Source organism: Thamnophis elegans, chromosome Z (assembly GCF_009769535.1).
Source record: "Thamnophis elegans isolate rThaEle1 chromosome Z, rThaEle1.pri, whole genome shotgun sequence".
NCBI classification, from domain to species: Eukaryota; Metazoa; Chordata; class Lepidosauria; order Squamata; family Colubridae; genus Thamnophis; species Thamnophis elegans.
The window spans coordinates 133,420,788-133,446,473 of record NC_045558.1 but is presented as its reverse complement, the minus strand read 5'-3'; the positions used below and the strand labels follow the sequence as shown (position 1 = coordinate 133,446,473).

At 44.5% G+C, this 25,686-nt stretch overlaps 1 protein-coding gene across 1 annotated transcript in view; it reads left to right on the top strand.

Annotated features, from left to right (window-relative positions):
* The first annotated feature begins 1,549 nt into the window (after positions 1-1,549).
* SUPT16H (SPT16 homolog, facilitates chromatin remodeling subunit) overlaps positions 1,550-25,686 on the top strand; it is a 47,617-nt gene continuing 23,480 nt past the window's right edge. The window contains exons 1-11 of the mRNA XM_032237012.1: positions 1,550-1,716; positions 10,451-10,543; positions 10,661-10,831; positions 13,769-13,921; positions 14,005-14,151; positions 17,285-17,436; positions 19,890-20,062; positions 20,182-20,272; positions 20,362-20,435; positions 21,999-22,111; positions 24,799-24,864. Coding sequence (XP_032092903.1) covers positions 1,651-1,716; positions 10,451-10,543; positions 10,661-10,831; positions 13,769-13,921; positions 14,005-14,151; positions 17,285-17,436; positions 19,890-20,062; positions 20,182-20,272; positions 20,362-20,435; positions 21,999-22,111; positions 24,799-24,864 — 1,299 coding nt within the window. The 5' untranslated portion in view covers positions 1,550-1,650. The remainder of the gene's footprint in view (positions 1,717-10,450; positions 10,544-10,660; positions 10,832-13,768; positions 13,922-14,004; positions 14,152-17,284; positions 17,437-19,889; positions 20,063-20,181; positions 20,273-20,361; positions 20,436-21,998; positions 22,112-24,798; positions 24,865-25,686) is intronic.

The following is a 25,686-nucleotide window of genomic DNA, read 5'->3' as shown; positions in this document are numbered from 1 at the left end:
GAACTCCCCCCCCCCCCCTCTCCCGCTTTAAGCAGCCACCACTGGATCTGAATGTACTCCGCGCATGCGCCGAGTAATATTCATGTAACTCCAGGCGGTGGAAGGGCTTTGACATAAGAGCTACAAATTAGAGCGTCTCCATACATGGATACAATACTTCCGGGATCATTTAATACTATTATTGTAATTTTTTCTTGGTAACTTATTTCTGTTGGGAAGAGGGGGGCTGACGGGCATCGAGCAGGGAGTTACATAATTGATTTACGTTTTAAATCTATCCATAGATTTTATGTCCATATGGAAAGACGGCCCTTCACCTTTAAAGATGGGCTAATGGTGGCTGAGAAAAAAATTGGCTTAGGGCAACCACGGAGTGTTAGCCAAATGCCAACGTTGCAAGATAAATAGAAAATAAAAGCGTTGGGAGGCCCTGACTTTTCAGCCGTGAATGCAGGTTGTTGTTGTTGTTAAAAAAAAAATCATTCTGACCCACTCAAAAAGTTGTAGACCACGTGTTCTGTTAGTATCTCTATGTTTATAGACAAAGCGAGGGCCTTTGCCCTAAGCGCATGCGTGTGTTTTCTCCCCACAAACGTTTCCCGAGATCACGTGTCCCTTTGAGGACCACCCTCCCACACGCGGAACAGCCTGAGGCGGGCCAAAAGAAAGCGGGAAAAGAGGTCGCGTGACCCGCAAAAAAAAAAAAACCTTCCCGCCATTCGCGGTCACGTGGTAGGCGCGCGAGCATGAACCCGGTCAAAGTGAGGGAGGCAGTTAAAAGGCCAATCGCTTGCGCATGCGCGATCCCCTCAGTTCAACACACTAGATGGGGGGAAAGCGCGGGAGAAATAATAAAACACTTTTTTAATATTTACATATATATATATATATATACACACACATATATACATATGTACGCATATATCTATATCTAACATATCGCTATACACACATACATATATGTATCTATATCCATATCTATATTATACCGTGTGTATTTATTGAAAAAGTATCGATAATTTGTATTACTTCGGCACTTTTATTTTTCTCCCCGTGTATACATACATATATATAGCTGATGAGCTAAATAGCTTGTAATAGATTTATAGTAGTCTCCCTTCATTTTTTTATCAGCAAAAAATACAGTACATATATAAAATAAGACATATTTTATTCCTTAAGGACATGACGGCTCCCATAGAAGGGCGCGCGCTGCCTGCTAACGCAACGCTGGAAGAAATGAAGGCCTGCTTGCTTGATCATTAATAAATAAATAAAAATTAGATGAAATTAAATTAATAAAAAAAATTGAATAAAATAAATAAATAAACCAATACCATTAAGCAGCCAAAGTTAAATAATAATGATAAGGGGCGGAAAGAGGTGAAGACGTATGGAATGGGGGGGGGGCATTTCTATTTCGCTTAAAGGTAAAGGAGAACGAGGGCGCGTGCAGCTGAACCGCCAGCAGCCGTGCGGTAAATCTCGCGAGAATAATGTGTGGCTTCGTCAGAGAGCCGGCGGGGGGGGGGAGAGAGGAGGAAGACTTTCCACTTCCGGGGTCGCCCCGAGGAGAGAGGTCGCGGCGGCGGCGCGGGCGGCCGAGCAAGCGAGCGGGGAGGCGGGGCGACGCTGAGGGGAACCGCTCCGATGGCGCTGAGTCTGGACCGCGAGGCGTACTACCGCCGCGTCACGCGCCTCTACAGCAACTGGCAGGTCGGGCCTCAGGCGCGCGCGGGAGGGCCCCCCGGCGGCGGCGGTGGGGGTGGGGGTGAGGGTGGTCCCTTCCTCCGACCTTAAACCCGCCGGGCGCCGCGTTCTCGCCTGATTGAAGCAGGCCCGTGTGCGACTGGGACGGTAGGGGGCGGGCGGTTGGCCGTTAGAGCATCTCCCCATCCTCGGGAGGCCCGGCCGACTTCCAAGGGTCCCATCGCTTCACTGGGGGGGGGGGGTTAGTTTAAACCTCCGAAAGCCCAAAGCTGTAATAAACGTCATTAAACCGGGGTGGAGGTGGGGGGGGGTGTTAGGCAGCAGCTGGTCGGTCCCTGCTCCCCTCCCTCTCTTAGGAGGCCAAGCTTCGGGTCCAACGAGGCCTGGCTAGGTGCAGGAAGTCGCCTCCCAGTCTGGCTTCCAAACAGCTTCCCCCTTGGATCCATCCAGCCATTCGGTATACAGGTGGTCCTCGACTTACGACCACAATCCAGCCCATCATTGCCGTTGCTAAGCAAAGAAAGGAAACTTTGATCCATTGGACCGCCTTCCTTCCGATGACGGTTTAGGTGAATCGCTGGTGGTGTTAAAAGTTAGCGACTTGGTTGTTTAAGCGAATCCGGGCTTGTCAGAAGGTTGCTAAAGGGGATCGCGGGAACTTGGACGCAGCAACGGTCATAAGTAGGAGTCAGTTGGATGACAGGAAGATGGTCCTCGACCACGATGCATCCCATTCTTGTAAGCCGCCCTGAGTCTCTTGAGAGTGGGCGGCATACAAATTAATAAAATAAAATAAATAAATAAAAAAACCTTGCCGTTTGCTAAGCGAAACATTTGTTAAGGCAGCATGCCCCATTTTATGACTTTTCTTGCCCCCATTGGTAAGTGAATCAGTGGTAAATTAGTAACCCGGTTGTTAAGTGAATCTGGCTTCCCCGTGGACTTTGCTTATTGGAAGGTCACAAAACAGGATCGTGTGACACATACACACACCCTGGGGATTCTGCAACTGTTATAAATATGAGTCGGTTACCAAGTGTCTGAATTTTTGATCACGTGGCTGTGGGAATGCTTCGAAAGTTGTAATTGAGACATTCCTGAGTTGCTTTTTTCAGTGCCGTTGTAACTTCGAATGGTTGCTAAATGAACTGTTGCAAGTCGAGGACTACCTGTATTAATGTGGGGAGGCTTGTTCAGGTCACAGATGGTGCTAAATTGAGGCTAACGGACACCCCAACGTGAAACTTCAAACTATGTTGATGGATGTTGGAGAAAACGGGCTGGGTGAGTTTTGTTGCCCAAGAAAATAGGTTAAAATGCGCTTTCGCAGTGATGTGCGAAGTTTGTTGTGTAGGAAACCAAAATCAAAAGTTTAAGGCTAGAATGTGGTCCTGGTGGGATAAAAACCTCTGGGATAGCAGTTGAGGGCAAGGCAAATACAATGTGTTGAATACAAAGTGTGATGTGCTTGCAAAGAAGTGTGGTTTCAGGTTGTAAGGACACAAGTCTTTTTCCCCCCAAATTGTGGTTGTTGCCCAAATTGGTGTGGAGCTCCTAAAAACTGATCTGAATTTGGGAGACAAATTGGCTTTGCAAAGTGGCTTTTCCAGACACACAGACACATGTACACACACCAGCGTGAAACCCAGGTACAGGCAGTCTTCAACTTACAACAGTTCATTTAGTGACTGAAGTTACGACGGCACTGAAAGAAGTTCGACTTATGACTGTTTTTTCACACTTAACGATCGTTGCAGCATCCTCGCAGTCATGTGCGGGCAGCTGACTCATTTTTATGACCATTGCCATGTCTCGGGGGTTCATGTGATCCACCTTTTCCAACCTTCTGTCAAGCAAAATTAATGGGGAAGCCAAATTCACTTAACAGCCATATTACTCACTTAACATCGGCCCTGATTCACTTAACGACTGTGGCAAGCAAGGATGAAAAATGGGACAAAACTCACTTTAAAGCCCACTTGTGGCGGGACGTTGAGGACTACCTATACTTCAGGCAAAGTAAAAGTTCTGTAGGTGATACATAGGTTACACAAACAAATGATACATACTTTTTTGTATATGTGATGTGTTGGAAGCCAACTAATCAAATAATACAAGAGAAAATTAGACCTGAGAATTAAACAATAGCAAACATCGATTCTAGATAATGGACAGCAAGTGCCAAGTTTATGGATGACATCATTTCTTTTCCGGCTTGAATTTTGTTTCCTTTCTTAACTCTTACAAGCGTATTCAAGGACTTCCAGAATATGCTCCATGTTGTTCAGTTCCTAAAGAGACTCGGGTTTGGTACATTTAAAAAGAAATGGCTTTTGCTAAAAAGAAAACATTTGTTTCCTAAACTTTTCAAAAAGAGTCATGGATGCCATGCTGCTAGCACCTTTATTTAAAATTAATAAAGGGATTAGTGATTTTGGTGCTTTGATTGAGATAAGGTAAACGTTCCTCTTACACATATGTGCTAGTCCGTTCCCGACTCTAGGGGGTGCTGCTCATCTCCGTTTCAAAGCTGAAGAGCCAGCACTCTCCGAAGACATCTCCATGGTCATGTGGCCAGCATGACTAAACGCCGAAGGCGCACAGAACCTGTTACTTCCCACCAAAGGTGGTTCCTATTTTTCTACTTGCATTTCTACATGCTTTCGAACTGTTAGGTTGGCAGAAGCTGGGACAAGTAACAGGAGCTCACTTTGTTATGCGGCGCTAGGGATTCGAACCGCCAAACTGCCGACCTTTCTGATCAACAAGTTCAGCATCTTAGCCACTCACCTTAATAATCGCCCAATGTGGGGATGACACTTTCAGGAGGATTTGGACAGGATCAGAGAAAGGCAACAATAACTATCAGGGGGATTGGAAGATAAGATTTATAAAGGCAGATTGAAGGGATGGGGATGTTTAGGCTTAAGATAACACAGCTAAGGGAGGGAATATGACAGCACTCTTCAAACACCTTGAAAAGATGCCACATAGGAGGTCACGACCTATTATCTCTGATTCTGGAGAGAAGGAGGTGGAATAATAGTGTTGAATTTTAGGAATACATTCAGTTGGAGGTCTATCATTATGGTCTTGATATGCTACATAAGCACTTGAAAACGCATGTGTTGTGTCTCTGGTTCTTTGATTCTCATCAGAGTTTGATTGGCATAATAATCTTCCTTTTTGCAAAAAGAAAACACGTAAGTAAGGGAAAAGATTTGTCCAAATGTAACTTCAGTTTTCCTAAGGAGCCAGTCATTGTTGATATATTGCATATTACATTTGCATATATGACAGGTAACAAATAGTGCCCGATAAACTGTTTCAATTATTCAGTGCAAAACTGTATCAATGACCAGAAAAGGCAATGATGTATTTTCCTATCACATCAGATCATATATTTTCTTCATGTGGATCCAAGGGTTAGGGCAAAATCAAGCTTCTTCCTATAACCCCCATTTTTATTTTGCACAAGTGTGAAACATCCCTCCCCCTCTGAAATTATGTTGCCAATTTATCGCTTCCAAAATAACTGTTTTCAAAATGTTCTAGAGAGGGGAAAAAAGGATTTCAATAAGTGAAACAGTGGCAAGGAATATTATAATGTAATCAAGGAATAACTTCTATACCAGTGATGACTAACCTTTTTGTTGTTGCGTGCTGAAATTGCCCATCCCCGCATCCCTTTTTTAGCCTAGTAGACCTCCCTGCAGCCTCCTGGGACCAAAAATGGGCCGCAGGGGGGGGGGGGCACCCAGCAACTGATGGGGCTGCCGAGAGAGCAAATGCTATGGTTGAGCGATATTTACGTTGCTACATACAATATCAGCAGGATGATTGGGCAGCTCTACTTCCCTATGCTGAAGTACCTTATAATGCCGTGCATGCATGTGTGACCTCCCTTCCCCCTGCTCAAGCATACGCATCTCCCATATGTTCCTGCCCGCGGGCATGTGCGACAGAAACCCAAAAATCAGCTGGCTGGTGGGATGCACGTGCATGTGCGGTGGACACACCTGCCATAGATTTGCCATCACAGTTCTATGCTATCCCAAATGTGCTTTGTTTTTCCAAGTGGCAACTGGACTTTCTTGGTTTTTCTTTGGAAGAAGCTTCTTGGATGAGAAGCGAAACGTCTTCAAAGAAAAACAAAGTCCAGTTGCTTCTTGAAAAAGCACCTTTGGGACAACAACAAACAGACTGAATCTCAGAAAGCCATTAATGAATCCTTGAGTGCATGTTCTGACTGTATGGTGGGGAATGGAAGGATTTATATTCCTTGCAGACATCTGATCATTTGCATCTTTTTAGAAGATCGTTGAGGCCACTTGGAGGTTTATCTGTGTCCTACGGGCTACCTGATTAATGCAAATGAATGTGGAGCCTTCTTGGAACTGTTGTTCCAACTGACTGGCATTGTACATTGGAGATAGATGCTCTACACCCATTTGCACACCCCACCATCCAGTCAGAGCTGAAGACGCTTCTTTGATGAGAAGCAAAACATCGTTAAAGAAGAACCAGAAAGTCCAGTTTCATCTTGAAAAAAGGGACAATTATGATCTGGATGTCTGAGAATCTCCATATGCTAGCACATAAAAAAGCTACCCCATTTTCCCCCAAATAAGACCTAACCGGAAAATAAACCCTATTGTGATTTTTCAGGATGCTCGTAATATAAGTCTGTTCTGACCCCCCTCCGTACCATGAGTCACGCCGACACAAGATTAATGCTAGACAATTTATTCACAGTAAATTAACACACCGATAAGACTTTGGCAGCAATCCACACTTCCACAGATAAAAAATACACACAAGAGCTTCTCCAGCTTTAGTATAATAGTTGTGTCCTGCAAAAAGCCTCCTCCCAAAGTATCTTCTTATATACTCTCTTGGGAAGAACCTAATCACAACCACCTGGCCCCAATTATCTTCTATATCTCCGTAGTTGCTGTCGGCGCTTATCTGCCCATCTTTGCCTGGCATCCGGGACCAACTCCCTTAGCTCCTCCCCACTGCTCCAGGGCCTGACATCAAGGACAAACTCCCTTTGGCTTTCACCGCTGCTCCATGCCTCAGGCGCCTCCTGGTGGCCAACCAGCCTCTCTGGTCCCTGCTCGGAGTCTGAACCCTGTCCAGGGTCCTCCACATCTTCCAGAGCTGACTCAAAGGGTTCCACGCTATTGGAGTCTGTTTGCAACTCCAAAGGCTCCTGCTGGGCTACAACATAAGCCCTACCCCCCAAAATAAGACCCAGTTAAGATCATCAGCCAGACAGTTGCAATTACTATTGTATTTCCCCCCAGTATAAGACCTAACCAGAAAATAAGCCCTAATGATAAAATAATGTAAGGCACAGTAACATTTGAGCCAGATTCTCTTATATTGTGTCTAATAGCTTTCTTGGGGAGGGAGGTGGGGGACAGCTCAAGAAGGGAGGAGCATCTAATCTGCTGTGGGATGACAGGGAACCTTGAAAGATGATAAGTTTTGGGGAGGGAGGGAGGGAGTTGATAGAGAGCAGGAAATAAGAACAAATCAGGAAATGAAAGTGGCTTGCAATAGCCTGAAAATATTTTTAATATACTTCTTAGACTTTGACTTGGTTGGGGCTAGTCGTGCTATCAGGTAAAGGTAAAGGTTCCACTCGTGTATATCTGCTAGTCGTTCCCGACTCTAGGGGGCGGTGCTCATCTCCTTTTCAAAGCCGAAGAGCTGTCTGAAGACGCTCTCCATGGTCATGTGGCCGGGTGACTAAATGCCAAAGATGCATGGAGCGTAGTTATTTCCCACTAAAGGTGGTCCCTATTTTTCTACTTGCATTTTTTTAACGTGCTTTTGAACTGCTGGGTTGGGAGAAGCTGGGACAAGTAACAGGAGTTCACCTGTTACACAACACTAGGGATTTGAACTGCTGACCTTTTGACCAACAAGCTCAGCATCCTAGCCACTGAGCCACCGCATCCCTAGTCCTGCTATGGTAACCAGTTTTGTTTTGTGATGGAGACCTTCTAATCTAAAAGGAGACGACCCTGATTGGTCATTTGTCATGCAAAGTTCAATTAATAGGTAGTTCTCGAGTTACGAACGGAGCCCAAAATTTATCTTGCTCAACCAAACATTTGTTAAGTGAGTTTTGCCCCATTTTTTGACTTTTCCTGCCACTGTGGATCCTTGCATTTGTTCAGACGGTTGTTTAAGTGGATCTGGATTCCCTATTGACTTTGCTTGTCGGAAGGTTTGATCCTGGGAACACTGCAACCGTCATAAATATGAAACTAATTGCCAACTGTCTGAATTTTGATCACGGGAGATGCTGCAACGTTGTGAAAAGCGGTCATAAATCACTTTTTTTCAGTCATCCTCAGTTAACGGCACAATCTACATCAGTGTATTCATTAACTTGAACATAAGTAGACAAATGGACATGTGTATTCAAGGCTGTTGGGAGACTGAATTTCTACAGTACTTAAACCTTTGCCAGGGGAAAAAGGTACTGAGCAGATCAAAACCCAAGCAAAGCAGCTAATCTTTTATCAAATAACTATGGTAGTTGATAACCCAGCGTTTCCGGGTATTTATTTATTCTAATACTAATATTAGACAGGAAAAGATGTTTAGATGTTTATTAACATTTGTATGCCGCCCTTTTCCCTGAGGGGATTCAGGGCGGCTCACATAAAATCAGGGAGGGGGAATACAAACAATGACGTAGACACATATAATAAAAGTAATAAGCAACATACATTCATCATTCGGGAGGGGCGGCTATCCTTATCCCCAGGCCTGACGGGCTAGCCAGTTCTTAAGGGCTGTGCGGAAGGCCTGGACGATGGTGAGGGTACGAATCTCCATGGGGAGTTCGTTCCAAAGGGTCGGGGCTACTACTGAGAAGGCCCTCCTCCTTGTGGTTGCCAGCCGGCACTGGCTGGCCGATGGAATACGGAGGAGGCCCAATCTGTGAGATCTAATTGGTCGCAGGGAGGTAATTGGCAGAAGGCGGTCTCTCAAGTATCCAGATCCACTACCATGCAGGGCTTTATGGGTGACTAATAGTACCTTGAAGCGCATCCGGAGATCGACAGGTAGCCAGCGCAGCTCGCGGAGGATAGGTGTTATGTGGGTGAACCGAGGTGCACCCACAATCACTCGCGCGGCCGCGTTCTGTACTAGCTGAAGTCGCCGGATGCTCTTCAAGGGCAGCCCCATGTTCAGCCCCAAGGAATGAATTATATCTATAGTGTCAAGTCAAAGTAATTCACTATAGATATAATTGATTCCTTTTCATTTTAGCGGCCCAGGCATTCCAGAGTTATGGTGGAACACACACACACAGACACACACCCTGAGGCATGTTAGGGGAGTCTTAACCCCACAGTATTTGTTTCCAGAGAGTAAGTCATCTGTGTAGCAAGTTTGGTTGAAATTGCTTGAGGTGCTCCAGAGTTATGCTGGAACGTACACAGACAGACAGACAGACAGACAGACAGACATATGATTCAGGGAAGTAAGTAAGCGACTGAATTTGAATGAGAAAAATACTGTTCTTCAGTATACAATGTAACAGCTGGTTACATAAATACAAGCACAAAGTCCTTGACTTACAAATAGTTCATTTGGTGACCGTTCAAAGTTACATCATCACTGAAAAAGGTGGCTTTACAACCGTTTTTCAGACTTACAACCATTGGGAAGCATCCCCACAGTCACGTGATTTACATTCCAATGCTTGATAACTGATTCACATTTATGACAGTCACAGTGTCCGGGAGTCATGTAATCCCCCCTTTGCGACCTTCTGACAAGCAAAGTCAGCTGGGAAACCACAGTCACTTAACCATATTATTAATTTAACAGCAATTCACTTAACAAATGTGGCAAGAAAAATTCTAAAATGTGGCAAAACTCACTTAATGAATTTTTCATTGAACAACATAAATGCTAAGCTCAATTGTGATCGTAAGTTGAGGGCTACTTGTAATCCTCGACTTATAACCGGTCGCTTAAAATCTATTCAACGTTACAATGGACCAGCGGTGAAATGCTACCATTTCAGACCAGTTCACCCAAACCAGTAGTAAAAAAATGCTACCAGTTCAGACAAACTGGTATTTCTGACGATCAGTTGTGATGCACGATTCATATTATTTAGAATCATCGGATTTCCTGCTTTCTAGCTAATATAAATCGTGTGGCACAGTGGATCCCCCCCCTTGCTCTTCTATTTATCTTTGCAGACTCAGAAGGCTTCAAAATGTTTTGTAGCCCTGTACGGATGCGCCTCAGGCATGCGTATGTGCGCAAAAGCGTGCACTCGGTAGCAGACTCACCGAACCGGTAGCAGACTTTGGAGGGTTTTGCCACTGCAACGGACCCTCTCCAAACAACCCATTTTCAAAGTGACAATGGCCACACACAGACAAGTGCGCTAACACACAAACACACTGTAATCCTTTGATTGCGTTTTGGGTGCTTGGCAGTCAGCTCCCCTTTATGGTGTCTTGGGGTCACATGACCATGCTTATTTTTTTTTACAATTTTTTTAACCAGTTTCCTGCATTGACTTCCTGCATCCAGCAAAAAAAAAAAAATGCCCATTTGAGAAAATTGATTCACTTAACGACTCTATAGGGTGGGACTTTGCACATATGCCGCAGCTTTTTTTTAAGGGGGAAATCCACGGGGTGTTAACTAGCAAACTCTCCGCCTGAGGTTGGCGTTCTTCTCTTCCCTGCAGAAAGGAGAGGATGAATATGCGACCATTGATGCTATCGTCGTCTCCGTGGGAGTGGACGAAGAGACAGTCTATGCCAAGTCCACAGCCCTGCAGGTAAGCCAGTCTGGGGCTAGCCTGCTCTCGCCTCAGGCAGGTTTGGGAACCTGGTGGGGGAAAAGAATCCTCATTGATCACCTGTCCTCTTCCCCCCCCCCTCCCCCTCCTCTCCAGACATGGCTTTTTGGCTACGAACTCACAGACACCATCATGATTTTCTGCGAAGACAAGATCATCTTTATGGCCAGCAAAAAGAAGGTGGAATTCCTGAAGCAGATTGCAAACAGCAAAAGCAACGAGAATTCGAACGGGGTGCCGGCCGTCACCCTACTTGTACGGGAAAAGGTAAATGGCAATTTTTTCTTGTTATGATATAGAGCACTATTCATACGATATATAAAGGACAATAATGATCTCAGTGTATAAGAGTGGGATGATTTGAACACTTTGGTATAATTGTACGTAGTGACCATTTTATATTAGAAAGATCTTTGTATATTAAATGGATCAATGATGATGCAGTGAACAATTGATACATATATGAATTGAAATACTTAATCACTATATAGATTAATAATTAATAATAGAAAACTATTCTTGGAACTCTGGATGATTGGTGACATGGTCAGTTGAAAATATGAATGTATGTTATAAATTAATGGGAATTCTTTGTTCTAATCTCCACTTTTTCTTAGAGATAGGTGATATTATAATACGTTAAAGATTTATTGCTATTTGATAGATAATTATGAATCCATGGAAATAAGGATTGTTACAAATGAAAGAATATTAATGGTAATTTGAACACATAATGCTCAACGACAGTGAAATATTTAATTATGTTTAATGGAAAAACAGTGATGTTATTCTTAATCTTAAGAATTGATGCACAAAAACTTGTAACCAAACGACATGCTTGATGAAATGGAGGAAAGTTGTTTTTTTTTTCTTGCTTTTGTCTTGTATGTGTTGTTTTGTTTTTTCTTTAAGAAAAATAATGTATGTATGTATGTATGTATGTATGTATGTATGTATGTATGTATGTATGTATATGGCACCAGGTAGCACTCAGACTTAGGTACCACTTTGTCGTTGCCCCTCTGGTTGTATCCAAAAATTTGGGTTCTTATTTTACTGCCCTTGGAAGGAAGAAGGGCTGAGTCGACTTTGAGCCAGTCAGGATCGAACTCTTGGCGGAGTTTGCCTGCAATGCTGCACTCCAACCACTGTGCTCCGATGGTTCCTTTGAGGTTCTTTGTGTTACACCTAGAATGCACAAGCTTTAGAGAGTTTTGGGAAAGCAAAGGCCACAGTGTGAGGAAGTCTGTCTGTGTTTGTTTTAAGACTACTTTAGGGGCATGCTGGTTATTTGAAACAATGGAGTGAAGTATCACTACCGCTTTATAAAACCCTAGTAAGACCAGATCTGGAAGACTGCAACCAGTTTTGGTCACCATACTACAACAAAGGTGTTGAGACTTTAGAAAAAGTTCAGAGAAGAGCAGCTGAGATGAAATTCAATGGTGAAAAGAGTAAGGTTCTACATTTAGGCAAGAAAAACGAAATGCACAGGTACAGTATAGGTGGTACCTTGCTCAATAGTAGTAACTGTGAGAGGGATCTTGGAGTCCTAGTGGACAACCATTTAAATAAGAGCCAGCGGTGTGCAGCAGCTGCCAAAAAAGCCAACACAGTTCTAGGCTGCATAAACGGGGATAGAATCAAGATCACGTGGTGTTAATACTACTTTATAATGCCTTGGTGGAGGCCACACTTGCCATACTGCATTCAGTTTTGTGAGGTTAAAAAAGATGTTGAGACTTTGGAAAGAGTGCAGAGAAGAGCAACCAAGATGAATGTTCAAACTTGGAACATTGGGCACTATCTAATAAAATGAAATGCAATGGTGAAAAAAGTAAGGTTCTACATTTAGGCAAGAAAAGCAAAATGCACAGGTACAGTATAGGTGGTACCTGGCTCAACAGTAGTAAGTGTGAAAGGGATCTTGGAGTCCTAGTGGACAACCATTTAAATATGAGGCAGCCGTGTGCAGCAGCTGCCAAAAAAGCCAACCCAGTTCTGGGCTGCATAAACAGAGGGATAGAATCAAGATCACGTGAAGTGTTAATACTACTTTATAAGGCCTTGGTAAGACCACACTTGGAATACGGCATTCAGTTTTGGTCGCCATGATGTAGAAAAGATGTGGAGACTCTAGAAAGAATGCAGAGAAGAGCAACAAAGATGATTAGGGGACTGGAGGCTAAAACAATGAGGAACGGTTGCAGGAACTGGGTATGTGTAGTTTAATAGAAAGAAGGACTAGGGGGGACATGATAGCAGGGTTCCAGTATCTCAGGGGTTGCCACAAAGAAGAGGGAGTCAGGGGGTTGGACTAGAAGACCTAGAAGGTCCCTTCCAACTCTGCTATTGTATTGTATCAAACGCCTGGAAATTAAAACATATGAAGAACAGCTGCAGGATTTGGGATTGGCTAGTCTAAAGAAAAGAAGAATTAGGAGTGACATAATAGCAGTATTCCAGGGCTTGAGGGGCCGCCACAAAGAAGAGGGGGTCAATTTATTCTCCAAAGCACCAGAGGACAGGATAAGAAACAATGGTTGGAAACTAATCAAAGAGAGAAGCAACCTGGAATTAAGGAGAAACTTCCTAACAGCGAGGACAACTAACCAGTGGAACAGGAGTTGCCTCCAGAAATCGTGGGCACTCCATCACTGGTTGTTTTTAATGAAAGTGTAGACCCGTGATGGTGAATGTATGGCACACGTGCCAGAGGTGGCATGCAGAGCCCTCTCTGTAGGCATTCACGGCCTCACCAAGGGCTCTTCTGGTTTCCAGTAGCACATGCATTCCAGCCAACTGGTCTTCACCCACACTGAAGCACCAGAAACCCAAAGACCAACTGGCTGGCGGGTGCATTCACACCAACAGGCTGGTCTCCGGGTTTCCGGTACTCTGGCAAGCACCTATTCCAGTTTGGGCAATCGATGCCGAAAAGGTTCGCTATCACCGGTCTAGATAGTCGCTTGTCTGAAACATTATAAGTTCTCCTGCTTGAAGAGAGGGCTGGACTAGAAGACCTCCAAGGTTCCTTCCAGCTCATTCATCAGTTGGGTGGGATTTTCATGGAAGCAAAAAGGGAGCGTGGCATCCCACCTGGTTCCCCCTAGGTCGTGTGTACGGTGTGGAATAAAATAGGTTTGGAGGGTTGAGGGAGCTGAGCGATTGCTTCTCACTCCGTTCCGATTTCCTCCGTTGTAGAATGAAAGCAACAAGGCCAACTTCGACAAGATGATCGACGCGCTAAAGAGCAGCAAGAAAGGCAAGCGCCTTGGGGTCTTCAGCAAAGACAAATTCCCCGGGGAATTCATGAACAGCTGGAACGACGCTCTGAACAAGGAAGGCTTTGAGAAGGTGAGAAGAAGAGACACTCGGGTGACGACTCTGGCTCGGGGAATAGGGGGCCTTCGCTCACCTTTCCCCTAACTCTGCTGCAGGGGGACATCAGCGCCGTGGTGGCCTACACCATGGCGGTGAAAGAGGAAGGGGAACTCGGCCTGATGCGAAAAGCGGCCGCCATCACTTCAGAGGTCTTCACCAAGTTCTTGAAAGAGCGAGTCATGGAGATTGTGGACGCTGACGAGGTAAGGGGAGATATCTGGTCAGTAACGGCTTCTGGGTGAAATGGAATCTTGCGACTTCCTGGAAAGTGGGAGAGGAGCTTTTTAGGTTTGACTAACTGATAACTCTTCCTTAGACAAATGTCGAAGCGTTTCTCTGACAGGAAGCCTTTGGGAGGGGCCTTTCCTCCCCCTACTCCCATGCCCATCATCCCTGCCCTCTCCCTTCCCCCTCCCATCTGCTCCTCTTTCCCGCCCAGTCTATGATTCTGGCCAGGCTCTCCCTCCTCCCTCCCATGACATCACAAACAATTGCCGCTCTAGGACACAGCACTTGCTCTCCTTAACGGGCCAGTCCTTCCAGAGTTATGCTGGGACACGCGCACACACAGACACCAGGGGTGTCTCTCTTCCCCCTACCCTGCCACCCCCAGTTTGGTTGAAATTGCTCCAGGCGCTCCAGAGTTATGCTCGAACGAACATAACATACATACATACATACATACATACATACATACATACATACAAACAGCCTTTATAGAAGATGATGGGTGGATGGATGTTTGGATGGATGGATGCTTGGGTGGATGGATGGGTGGGTGGATGCTTGGGTGGATGCATGGATGGATGGGTGGGTGGATGCTTGGATGGATGCATGGATGGGTGGGTGGATGCATGGATGGATGGATGCTTGGGTGGATGCATGGGTGGGTGGGTGGATGCTTGGATGGATGCATGGGTGGGTGGGTGGATGGATGCATGGGTGGGTGGGTGGATGGATGCATGGGTAGATGGATGCTTGGATGCATGCATGGATGCTTGGATGGATGCTTGAATGGATGCATGGATGGATGGATGCTTGAGTGGATGCTTGGATGCTTGGATGGATGGCTGCTTGGGTGGATGGCTGCTTGGGTGGATGGCTGCTTTGGATGGATGGATGGTAGAAGATGGTCATTTTTCCTCTTTGGATCTAAGCATTGTTATTTAGCAATTTTCCCACATATTGTGGCCGTTGACTAACAATAGCACTTGGCACTTAGAAATAAATACCATTTCATAGTGCTTTACAGCTCTCTTGAGTGGCTTACAGAGTCAGCCTATTGCTCCCCAACAATCTGGGTCTTCATTTTTATCAACCTCAGCAGGATGGAAGATTGAGTTCAATCTTGAGCCTGTCAGGATCTAACTTGGCAGTGAGCAGAGTCAGCTTGCAATACTGCCTTCTAAGAGTATCTAACGGAGATTCTCAGACATCCAGGTCATGGTTGTCCCAAAAGTGCTTTTTTTTCCCTAGAGGCAACTGTACTTTCTGTTTTTTCTTTGAAGACATTTCGCTTCTCATCCAAGAAGCTTCTTCAGCTCTGACTGGATGGTGGGGAAAGGGAAGGATTTAAACTCCTTGCAGACAGCCGGTCATTTGCAGGCTGTCGGGGATGAGCCCGTGTGTCTTCCCCTCAAACTGAAGTGCAAATGGTTCCTGTAGTTTGGAATTTTTTCTGGAAATCCTGTCTGCACCTGTCTTCAACAGTGAAGATCCTTCCATTCCCATCATCCAGTCAGAGCTGAAGAAGCGGCTTGGATGAGAAGCAAAACGTCTTCGAGGAAGAAACCAGAAAGTCCAATTGCCTTTCCACAATGGCACAGTGGTTAGAGTGCAGTACTGCAGGCTACTTCTGTTGGCTGCCAGCTGCCTGCAATTTGGCAGTTTGAGTCTCACCAGGCTCAAGGTTGACTCAGCCTTCCATCCTTCCGAGGTGGGTAAAATGAGGACCCAAATTGTTGGGGGCAATAGGTTGACTCTGCAAACTGCTTAGAGAGAGCTGTAAAGTGGTATATAAGTCTAAGTGTTAGTGCTACTGCTATTGCCTCTTGAAAAAGGACCTTTGCGATGCCTTCTAAGAAGAGCGCCACCATGGATTAGCTCAGATCAGCAACCCGTGGCTCTGGAGCCGCAAGTGGCTCTTTCATTCCTCTGCTGCGGCTCCCTGTTGCCAGTTAGCTCCACAATTGATAGGGCTTTCGGTTAGGATGCTTGAAGGAAAAAGGATGCTGCGCTAGGAGGAGACTCTATGGTGGGGGAACTGGACTTCCGGTGGGCTCCAGAATTGAATAGGGGGCTTCCAAGTTAGGACTTTTGTACCTTTTTGAATTTTTAAGGTTGCTAACCCCTGGACTAGCTTGTCTGCTTCCATCTCCTCTCACAAATTGAGCCCGATATCCATGCCAATGCTTCTTCAGCCATACATATCCTGGTTCCTTAAACCTGGATGTCCTACTGGGGCATCATAGCTCTCCTGATTTTTCCCAATAGAGGTAATAAAATTACACAGGCCTCTGCTGGCTGCATGGACGTTTTCTTTAAAGGGGCGCAAGAGAAAGAGTTGATATTTTTTTAGGTTGGAGGCAACAGCTTTCTCCAAATTGCTATGCCCGTCTCACAAACATTGGCCAAAAGTCAGGAAGTTCTGAAGATCAGTCTGTTGTGGCCCGCCAGCGGCCAGCAGAGCTGGCAGCAGATTCAGACAGTGAGGAGGTTGGGGAGGAAGATGGGCCAGTCCTGGAGTCTGGGGAAGGTTGTGATGAGGGCTCTGTGTCAGAGGCAAAGAGGGGGCCAGAGCCATATGCCAGTTATCAGCTGCCTTCAGAGTCAGACATCAGTGAGGCAGAAAAACAGCTGGAGCCTGTTCCCACTGTGCAAAGTTGCCAGACGAAGGGAACTGCTAAAGAACAGAGGTTGACTTGGGAGTAAGGCTATAAGTGGACGTTGAATGGCCCCTCCCAGAGAAAATAAAAGAGTAGCGAAAGGGGAGTGGAGTTTGCAGGAGACAGTTCGCTTAATTGGTTTGTGACTCTCCGAGACTCCTGGCCAAGTTTTGCAGATATCAGCCTGTCAGCTCTCCAAGCCAGAGAAGGTCTGTGACTGTAAATCCTCCCTCGAAAGACTTTGCTGGATGTGAATGAGCAACATTCACTATAAATAAATAGAGTTTTTGTTGGGACCAGGAGCTCTCAGGAAGCCTCATTGAGGACACAGCCTTCCCCAATCCAGTGGGTGCATCGCAACCTCTGCCAAGCAGCCCCTTCGTCAAGTATAATTTGGGGTGGGCTTTTCCTTCCAATGTTTGATGACCTCATAATTTCCATCATCTGGCAGAAAGTACGGCACAGCAAGCTGGCCGAGTCTGTGGAGAAGGCCATCGAGGAGAAGAAATATCTCTCTGGAGCTGACCCTTCCACTGTCGAGATGTGTTACCCCCCGATTATCCAAAGTGGAGGAACTTATAATCTCAAGTTCAGTGTTGTCAGGTAGGCAAATGGGTGTAAAAATTCACTTTTCGATTATTTTGCCGTTGGATCAAGGCTTAAATGATGTTTCTGGAGTTAACTCTCATGTCTTCTGAATGAAATCCACAAACAGGTTTAGAACATAAAATAAGGGACCTTGGAGGTTTTCTAGTCCAACCCCCTGTTCAAGCAGGAGATCCAGTACCATTTCAGATAAATGGTTTAGTCTCTTTTTGAGAGCCTGACGTAATGGCGCACCCATCACTGTGGTTTGTAACCAACCACTAACAGGCCCTGGTTTGCCATTGAAATAAATCTTGTTTATAAATGTGATGTGCATAATTATAATAAGAGGAATTACACAGACCATATTCCTCTTCCACACATACCATATTTTTCAGAGTATAAGACACACTTCCCCCCCCCTAAAAAAGAGTGAAAACTTGGGTGCATCTTATACAATGAATGTACCCCCACCCACCCACAGCCCAACCCTTTGGCCTCTGCCTCCCAGCAATTTACCTCTTTGCAGCAAAAGGGGGCTTGCAGAGGCTTCAATAAACTATAGCAATCCCTGCAGCTTGTAACAGCTGATGATTGGGAGAAATTGAAAGTGAAACTTGCAAATTGCTGGGAGGCAGGTTTTTTTTTTTCTTGTGCTAATCAGGCTGTTTGCTGCAAGGAGGTAAGTCAACAACTCTAAATGCCTATAGAATGTTCAAATTATTAGACTTATTTTTTAAAGACTTCTTTATTATTATTATTCTAGACAACTTAACAAAATCAAGAAGCTTTTTAAAATAAATGCTTGATCTGAAGAGGCCCAGTGCTGTTGTTTTAAAAAGTGCTATTCTTTTAAATGGCAGAGAATAACTCTACTTCCAGAAAGCATATCACTTTTAGCAGCATCTGTACAAGTATAGTCTGAAATATAACACTACAAACGGTGTATATTGCCTGTACTGTTTGTTGCAAGGAGGCAAATGGCTGAGAGGCAAATATTTTTCCTTTGTTTTCCTCCCCAAAATCTAGGTGCGTCTTATACTTCAGAGCGTCTTATACTCTGAAAAATACGGTAATGGAAAGACGGAACATAGAAACTATAATTATACTGCGCATGATTATAATGAGAGGAATTGCACAGTCCATATTCCTCTTCCATACAGCATGGGAAGACAGAACATAGAAACTATAATTATACTGCGCATGATTATAATGAGAGGAATTGCACAGTCCATATTCCTCTTCCATACAGCATGGAAAGACGGAACATAGAAATTATAATTATACTGTGCATGATTATAATGAGAGGAATTGCACAGTCCATATTCCTCTTCCGTACGGCATGGAAAGACGGAACATAGAAATTATAAAAAATGGATTGGCTTTTATTTATTCGTGCCATGTTTCCACTTGCTCCTTCCACAAATGTCTATGGAGATTTTCAGTCTTCTAGCTCATGGTTTTTCAAGAGGCAACTGGACCTTCTCGTTTTACTTTGAAGACGTTTTCGCTTCTCACCCAAGAAGCTTCTTCAGTTCTGACGGGTCACGAATCCGCTTCTCCAGAACTGAAGAAGCTTCTTGGGTGAGAAGCGAAACGTCTTCCAGGAAAAACCAGTTTGCCTCTTGAAAAAGCACCTTTGGGATACCCATGACCTGAATGACAGAGAATCTCCATAGGCATTTGTGGAAGAAGCAAATGGAAACAGGGCATGGGTAAATAAAAGCCAACCCAATGAAAATACAGTAGAACCTCTGGTCACAAACCCTTCTGACCACCACCAAATCGGGTTCCAACCCAAAAATACACTTTTTTTTTTCCACAGCCAATTTCTTCTTTCACACTTTTTTTTTGGTAAGTGCCAAATTTCCAAAACTAGGTTCGGATCACAATCAAATCAGTTTGAGACCACAAGTTATGGAACAAATGATAGTCGGGACCAGAGGTTCTACTGTATTTATAACTAGCTGATAACCTGGCATTGTCCGGGTATTTATTTATTGGGGGGGGGGGGGGATGTCAGGACGAAACCTAATTTCTAATGTTGGATTTTCCCCCTTACCAAACGGAACCCCCTTGTGGAGCACCATGGCAACTCCACAATGTTGTACAGTAGAAGCCATTTTAAGGCAATATGGTAGAAGCCGTTATGGCACAACAGGCTGTATCGTAACAGAACACCCCCCCCAAGGGCTGTTAGGGGTGTCGTACCTCCACAGTATTTGTTTCCATAGAGTACGTCATCTGTGTAACAAGTTTGGTTGAAATTGCTCGAGCGTTCCAGAGTTATGCTGGAACACACACACACAAACACACACAGCCCATTTATATATCTTGAAAAAGCACTTTCGGGTTTGCTCCTTCCAAGAAATTCAAGAGCAACAACGTACATCGTCAGAACGAGATCTTTAAAAGTTCAAATGCTGTGCCGGCGTCCCGATTTTCTAACCTTGGCCCCTCTTTGCCCTCAGCGAGAAGAGCTACATGCACTTTGGGACTGTCACTTTTGCCATGGGCATACGTTACAAATCGTACTGCTCCAATCTGGTGCGCACCCTCATGGTGGACCCGCCTCAGGAAACCCAGGACAACTACGCCTTCCTGCTGCAACTGCAGGAGGAAATGCTGAAGGAGTTGCGGCACGGTGAGTGGGGAAAGAACTGGAGCCCCGCGGATGCCCCCTACGTCTCGACAAAACGAGCAGACTCTCCTCTGAGGCGGAGCTGCCTTCTGTTCCTCTGATCTGCTTCCCATTGGCAATAGGTGTAAAGCTGTGCGAGGTCTATGCCGCCGTCATGGACATGGTAAAGAAACAGAAGCCGGAGCTCTTGAGCAAAATCACCAAGAACCTGGGGTAAGCCAGCTTTTCCTCCCGAGGAACTTCCGAGAGTTATGCTCAGGTCTCACGTCCTTCGGAGAACTAATCCTTTCTTCTTTCCTTAGGTTTGCCATGGGCATTGAGTTCCGAGAGGGATCCCTCGTCATCAATAGCAAAAACCAGTACCGCCTCAAGAAAGGTGAGACTTGGGGAGGCAGGTCCTATGACGCGACGGGGCGGGCCCTCTGTCCTCCAATTCAATCCATCCCATCAGAATAGAGCTGGAAGGCACCTTGGAGGTCTTCTAGGCCAACCCCTTGCTCAAGCAGGAGATACTACATCATTTCCTTTTTCTTTTCTTTCATGTTTTATTTGTTTCCTTTATATTACTTTCCATTTCCGTCAAACAGTGTGTGACCTGGGTACAGTTATTTGAACAGTCATAATCCACATATTTGTTAGTATATTCATCATAATGTTAATAATATAACCATACATTAATATAATTACAATAATACACAACATCTTCATTGTCAAATTCCATGTTCACATTTTCTCTTTTTATCTCTCCTCCTCCTTTCTAACTTCTGTTTCTATTGTCTAACCATTGATAAAATACATTCCATGTCAAATTCATGCCACAGGTGGGGCGTGAATGGCCCCTCCCATAGGGAATAAAAGAGGAGCGAAAGGGGAGTGGAGCTTGCAGGAGACAATTAGTTCATTCCTGCATTCTTGCCAAGTATTGCGGCGTCTGAAAGATATCAGCCTGGCCGCTCTCCAAGCCTGAGAAAGGTCAGCAATTGTCAACTTATCTTGAAAGGCTGTGGGAGAGGAGAGACCTTGCTGGAGAGGAATTCACTTTAAATTAAATAGAAGGGGGTTTATCGGGACGGGGACTCGGCTTCGTGCTGCTGGGGAACCCTCGGTCAGAACACTGGCTCAGTTTTTGCTGGCAGAGGCACTGTTTGCGGGCCTTGAGTTTGACACCCCTGCTCTAAGAAGTCTTTAGGTCACATAAACTTTTTTTTTTGAAATTTTTGTTATTTTTTAATTAAACAAAAACACACACAAAAAAAGAATCCTCTTTCGTTACATCTTCTAGAAAGCGTATCGATTGGATACAAATACATTTCGTGCGTATCTTTCACAATCCTTACATATACTTCATTCCAATTGAATTGTACATTTTAAATCAAAAAAGAAAATTTGTGTATTTTGCTATCACTGTACCACAATTCTCATTTAGTTACAATTATTTAAACATGTTTTTATCTAAGATCATTTGTATTTAAAGACACAACCACCTACTGGCATTCATTTGCAGTTTCAATAAACCTCCAATAACAATTACCCCTTTATGACATATTCTGAAACAGATAGTTAAGTAAAATATCTAAGCATTTCCACCCCCCCCATACCACACCTGTATGTATCATTAAATATCCATTAACATTTCTTTATTATTATTGTAGTTAAGATTATTTACTGTTTATCTCACCTCTCCTCTCCACAGGCCCACACTATATTATACCTTTATAGCCATCTTTAAACAAAGGTTTATTAATAGGATTTATGGGTCTTTTCCCTTAGTCCCAAATTAGTTAATTACGTGTTAAGAAAAAAAACATTAAACATCTAAAACAATCTAAGAGATGTTAACGTTTCTACTTACACATAAACTTTTGTAGTGGGTAGAGAGTCCCAGAGGCCCCCATGTAGGTAGCTTGTTGACTAATGAAACTGTGTCCTCTCCACCCAGGGATGGTGTTCAGCCTCAACGTTGGCCTCTCTGACTTGCCCAATCGAGAGGGGAAGAAACCCGAGGAGAAAACCTATGCCCTCTTCATCGGGGACACCGTGTTGGTGGAAGAGGTGGGTGCCAGGGCAGCGAGGAGGGAGGGGGAGATGTGGCCGGAGCGGCACGCAAAAAGTTTCGGAAAGTTTTGGCTCGGTTTCCAACAAAGGAGTTTCTTCTTCTCTATTTTAGTCCCCCGACTTACAACGGTTCGCTAAGTGACTGTTCGAAGTTACAACGGCGCTGGGGGGAAAAAAGGGGACTGTATATCCAGTTTTCACACGACGGTTGTGGGTTATGTGATCAACATTCAGATGCTTGGCAACTATAATTATGACGGTTGCAGTGTCCCTTGGGTCACGTGATCCCCTTTCTTGCGACCTCCCGACAAGAAAAATCGACAGGGAAGCCTGATTCAGTTAATGGTGGTGTTACTAATCCAACAGCCATAGGAATTCACTTAGTAACTGTGATACGAAAGGTTGTAAAAGGGGGCAACATTCACTCCTCTGTCTCAATTAGCAACAGAGATTTTGGGCTGGAATGTGGTCTTAAGGACTACCTGTAATCTGTCTAGTATATTTTTTTAAATCATCCTGTTTCAATGACTTTATAATCCCTAGTGGGGCGGAGTTTGGGCAACTGAATGGAGCTGAGTGTTTACTGGCCAGATGCCTTTCCTGTCCCCAGGGCGGAGTTTTTTTTCAGTAGATATATTCTCGATGTGTGCCCAGAGAGAGAAATATCTGCCAATACCTAGGATCGAACTCACAGCCTCCTGATTGGGAAGTGAGAGCTCCACCTCTAGGCCATCGCACCACTCTCGGGTATATTTTTTAATGAGTTCTAATATTACTAGATATTACTAAAACATGGCTGGCTCCTATTTAAATGTCCACTAGGACTCCAAGATCCCTCTCACAGTTACTACTATTGAGCAGTATAGATGGTACCTTGCTCAACATTAGTAACTGTGAAAGGGATCTTGGAGTCCTAGTGGACAACCACTTAAATATGAGCCAGCCGTGTGCAGCAGCTGCGAAAAAGCCAACACAGTTCTAGGCTGCATAAACAGAGGGATAGAATCAAGATCACGTGAAGTGTTAATACTACTTTATAAGGCCTTGGTAAGACCACACTTGGAATACGATATTCAGTTTTGGTTGCCATGATGTAGAAAAGATGTAGAGACTCTAGAAAGAGTGCAGAGAAGAGCAACAAAGATGATTAGGGGACTGGAGGCTAAAACATATGAAGAACAGTTGCAGGAACTTTGCATGTCTAGTTTAATGAAAAGAAGGACTAAGGGAGACATGATAGCAGTGTTCCGATATCTCTGGGGTTGCCACAAAGAAGAGGGAGTCAAACTATTCTCCAAGGCACCTGAGGGTAGAACAAGAAGCAATGGATGGAAACTAATCAAGGAGAGAAGCAACTTAGAACTGAGGAGGAATTTCCTGACAGCTAGAACAATGAATCAGTGGAACAGAAGTTGCCTCCAGAAGTTGTGAATGCCCCAACACTGGAAGTCTTTAAGAAGATGTTGGATAGCCATTTGTCTGAAATGGTATAGGGTTTCCTGCCTAGGCAGGGGGTTGGACTAGAAGACCTCCAAGATCCCTTCCAACTCTGCTATTGTATTGTATTACTTTCTGAGTGTTAAGGGGAAGAAAAGTCAGAAATTATTCTTGGGGACTTGAGAAAGAGAAGTGAAATGGCAGCCGGAAAGCATCAAAGGCAGATTTTTCCCTTTCAGCAAATTCAACCAACCCCCCCCCCTCCTGCTTTCTTTCTGTTTGCTCCATGGTCTAGTTAGTCCTCTACGTATGACCACAATTTAGCCCATAATTTATGTTGCTAAGTGAGGCATTTCCTAAGTGAGTTTTGCACCATTGCATGAACCAGTTGTCAAGCATCTTAATGTAAATCACATGAGCGTGGCTCATAAGTGTGAAAAACGGTCAAAAGTCTCTTTTTTTCTGGTGCCGTTGTAGCTTTGAATGGTCACTAAATGTTGTAAGTCGAAGGCTACCTGTATAAGGAGAAACGCTAATTCTCAGTTGAGGGAAGGAACCCTTTCTGTCAGGAAATCCAGCCTGCAGCTCTATGGAGATTCTCAGTCATCCAGGTCACGTCTGTCCCAAAGGTGCTTTTTCAAGAGGCAACTGGAATTTCTGTTTTTTTTTTTCTTTGAAGACCTTTTGCTTCTCCTCCAAGAAGCTTCTTCAGCTCTGACTGGATGGTGGGGAACTGAAGGATTGATACTCCTTGCAGACAGCTGGTCATTTGCATCCTTTTTAGAGAGTCATTGAGGCCACTTGGAGTCCCAAAGTTGCTTTTTCAAGAGGCAACTGGACTTTCTGTTTTTTTTTTCCTTTGAAGACCTTTTGCTTCTCATCCAAATAGCTTCTTCAGTTCTGACTGGATGGTGGGGAACTGAAGGATTTATACTCCTTGCAGACAGCTGGTCATTTGCATCCTTTTTAGAGAGTCCTTGAGGCCACTTGGAGTCCCAAAGTTGCTTTTTCAAGAGGCAACTGGACTTTCTGGGTTTTTTTTTTCTTTTGAAGACGTTTCGCTTCTCCTCCAAGAAGCTTCTTCAGCTCTGACTGGATGGTGGGGAATGGAAGGACTGATGCTCTTTGCGGACAGCCGATCATTTGCATCCTTTTTAGAGTCGTTGAGGCCTTCTGGGTCTTGAGTGGTGCAAATGGGTGTGGGTGTGTTTCTCTGCTATGGTTTTTTTTTCCTTTAATCCTCTCAGGACGGTCCAGCTACTCTCCTCACCTCGGTCAAAAAGAAGGTGAAGAATGTGAGCATTTTATTAAAGGTGAGTCCAAAACTCGACCGAGTCCAGAAAAGCAGAAAAGCTTTTAAAGAACTTGAAGAGGGGTTCTGAGGAAATTCAAGGAAAGGAGGAATCGGAGTACTATCGAGTTTGGGGGAAACGGTACACCGTATTTTTCGGAGTTTAAGATGCAACAAGATTTTAAAGTGGCAAATTTAAAAGAAGAAAGTTTTTGCACTCTGCAGACCTCCCAAAAATGGCCGTTTTTCGTGAAAAAAGATACCTGTTTTTTTGTCAAAAAAGGGCACATATAGCCTTTAGGAGGCTTGTAGAGTGCTCCTAGGGGCTGGGGGGCAAAAACGAGTAAAAACGGTCCGTGTTCCGTGAAAACGGGCCCGTTTTCTGTCAAAAAAAAGGCATGCATAGTCTTTAGGAGGCTTATAGAGTGCGCTTGGGGGTGGTGGCAAAAATGAGCAAAAACCAGCACATTTTTTCTCTCATTTTTTCCCTCCCCAGCCCCCAGGAGCACTCTGGAAGCCTCCTAAAGGCTATGCACGGCCATTTTTGCAAAGGGGGTTTTGGGAAGCCAAAAATGCTATATTCAGTGTATAAGATGCACCCAGATTTGCACCCTCTTTTTTGAGGGAAAAGGGTGCGTCTTATTCTCCGAAAAATACGGTTAGTGGTTAGATAATAGAAATAGGAAATAAGAATCCGGGAAATGCAATTTGTATCATAGAAGAATTAGGAAACACGGATAAGAAAGTAGGAAAAGTAGGGTTTGTAAAAGTAGAAAAAGATATACAAGAAAGGTAACAGTGACTGTCTAATACAAAAAACCCAACATAGACTGTTAAGCAAAGG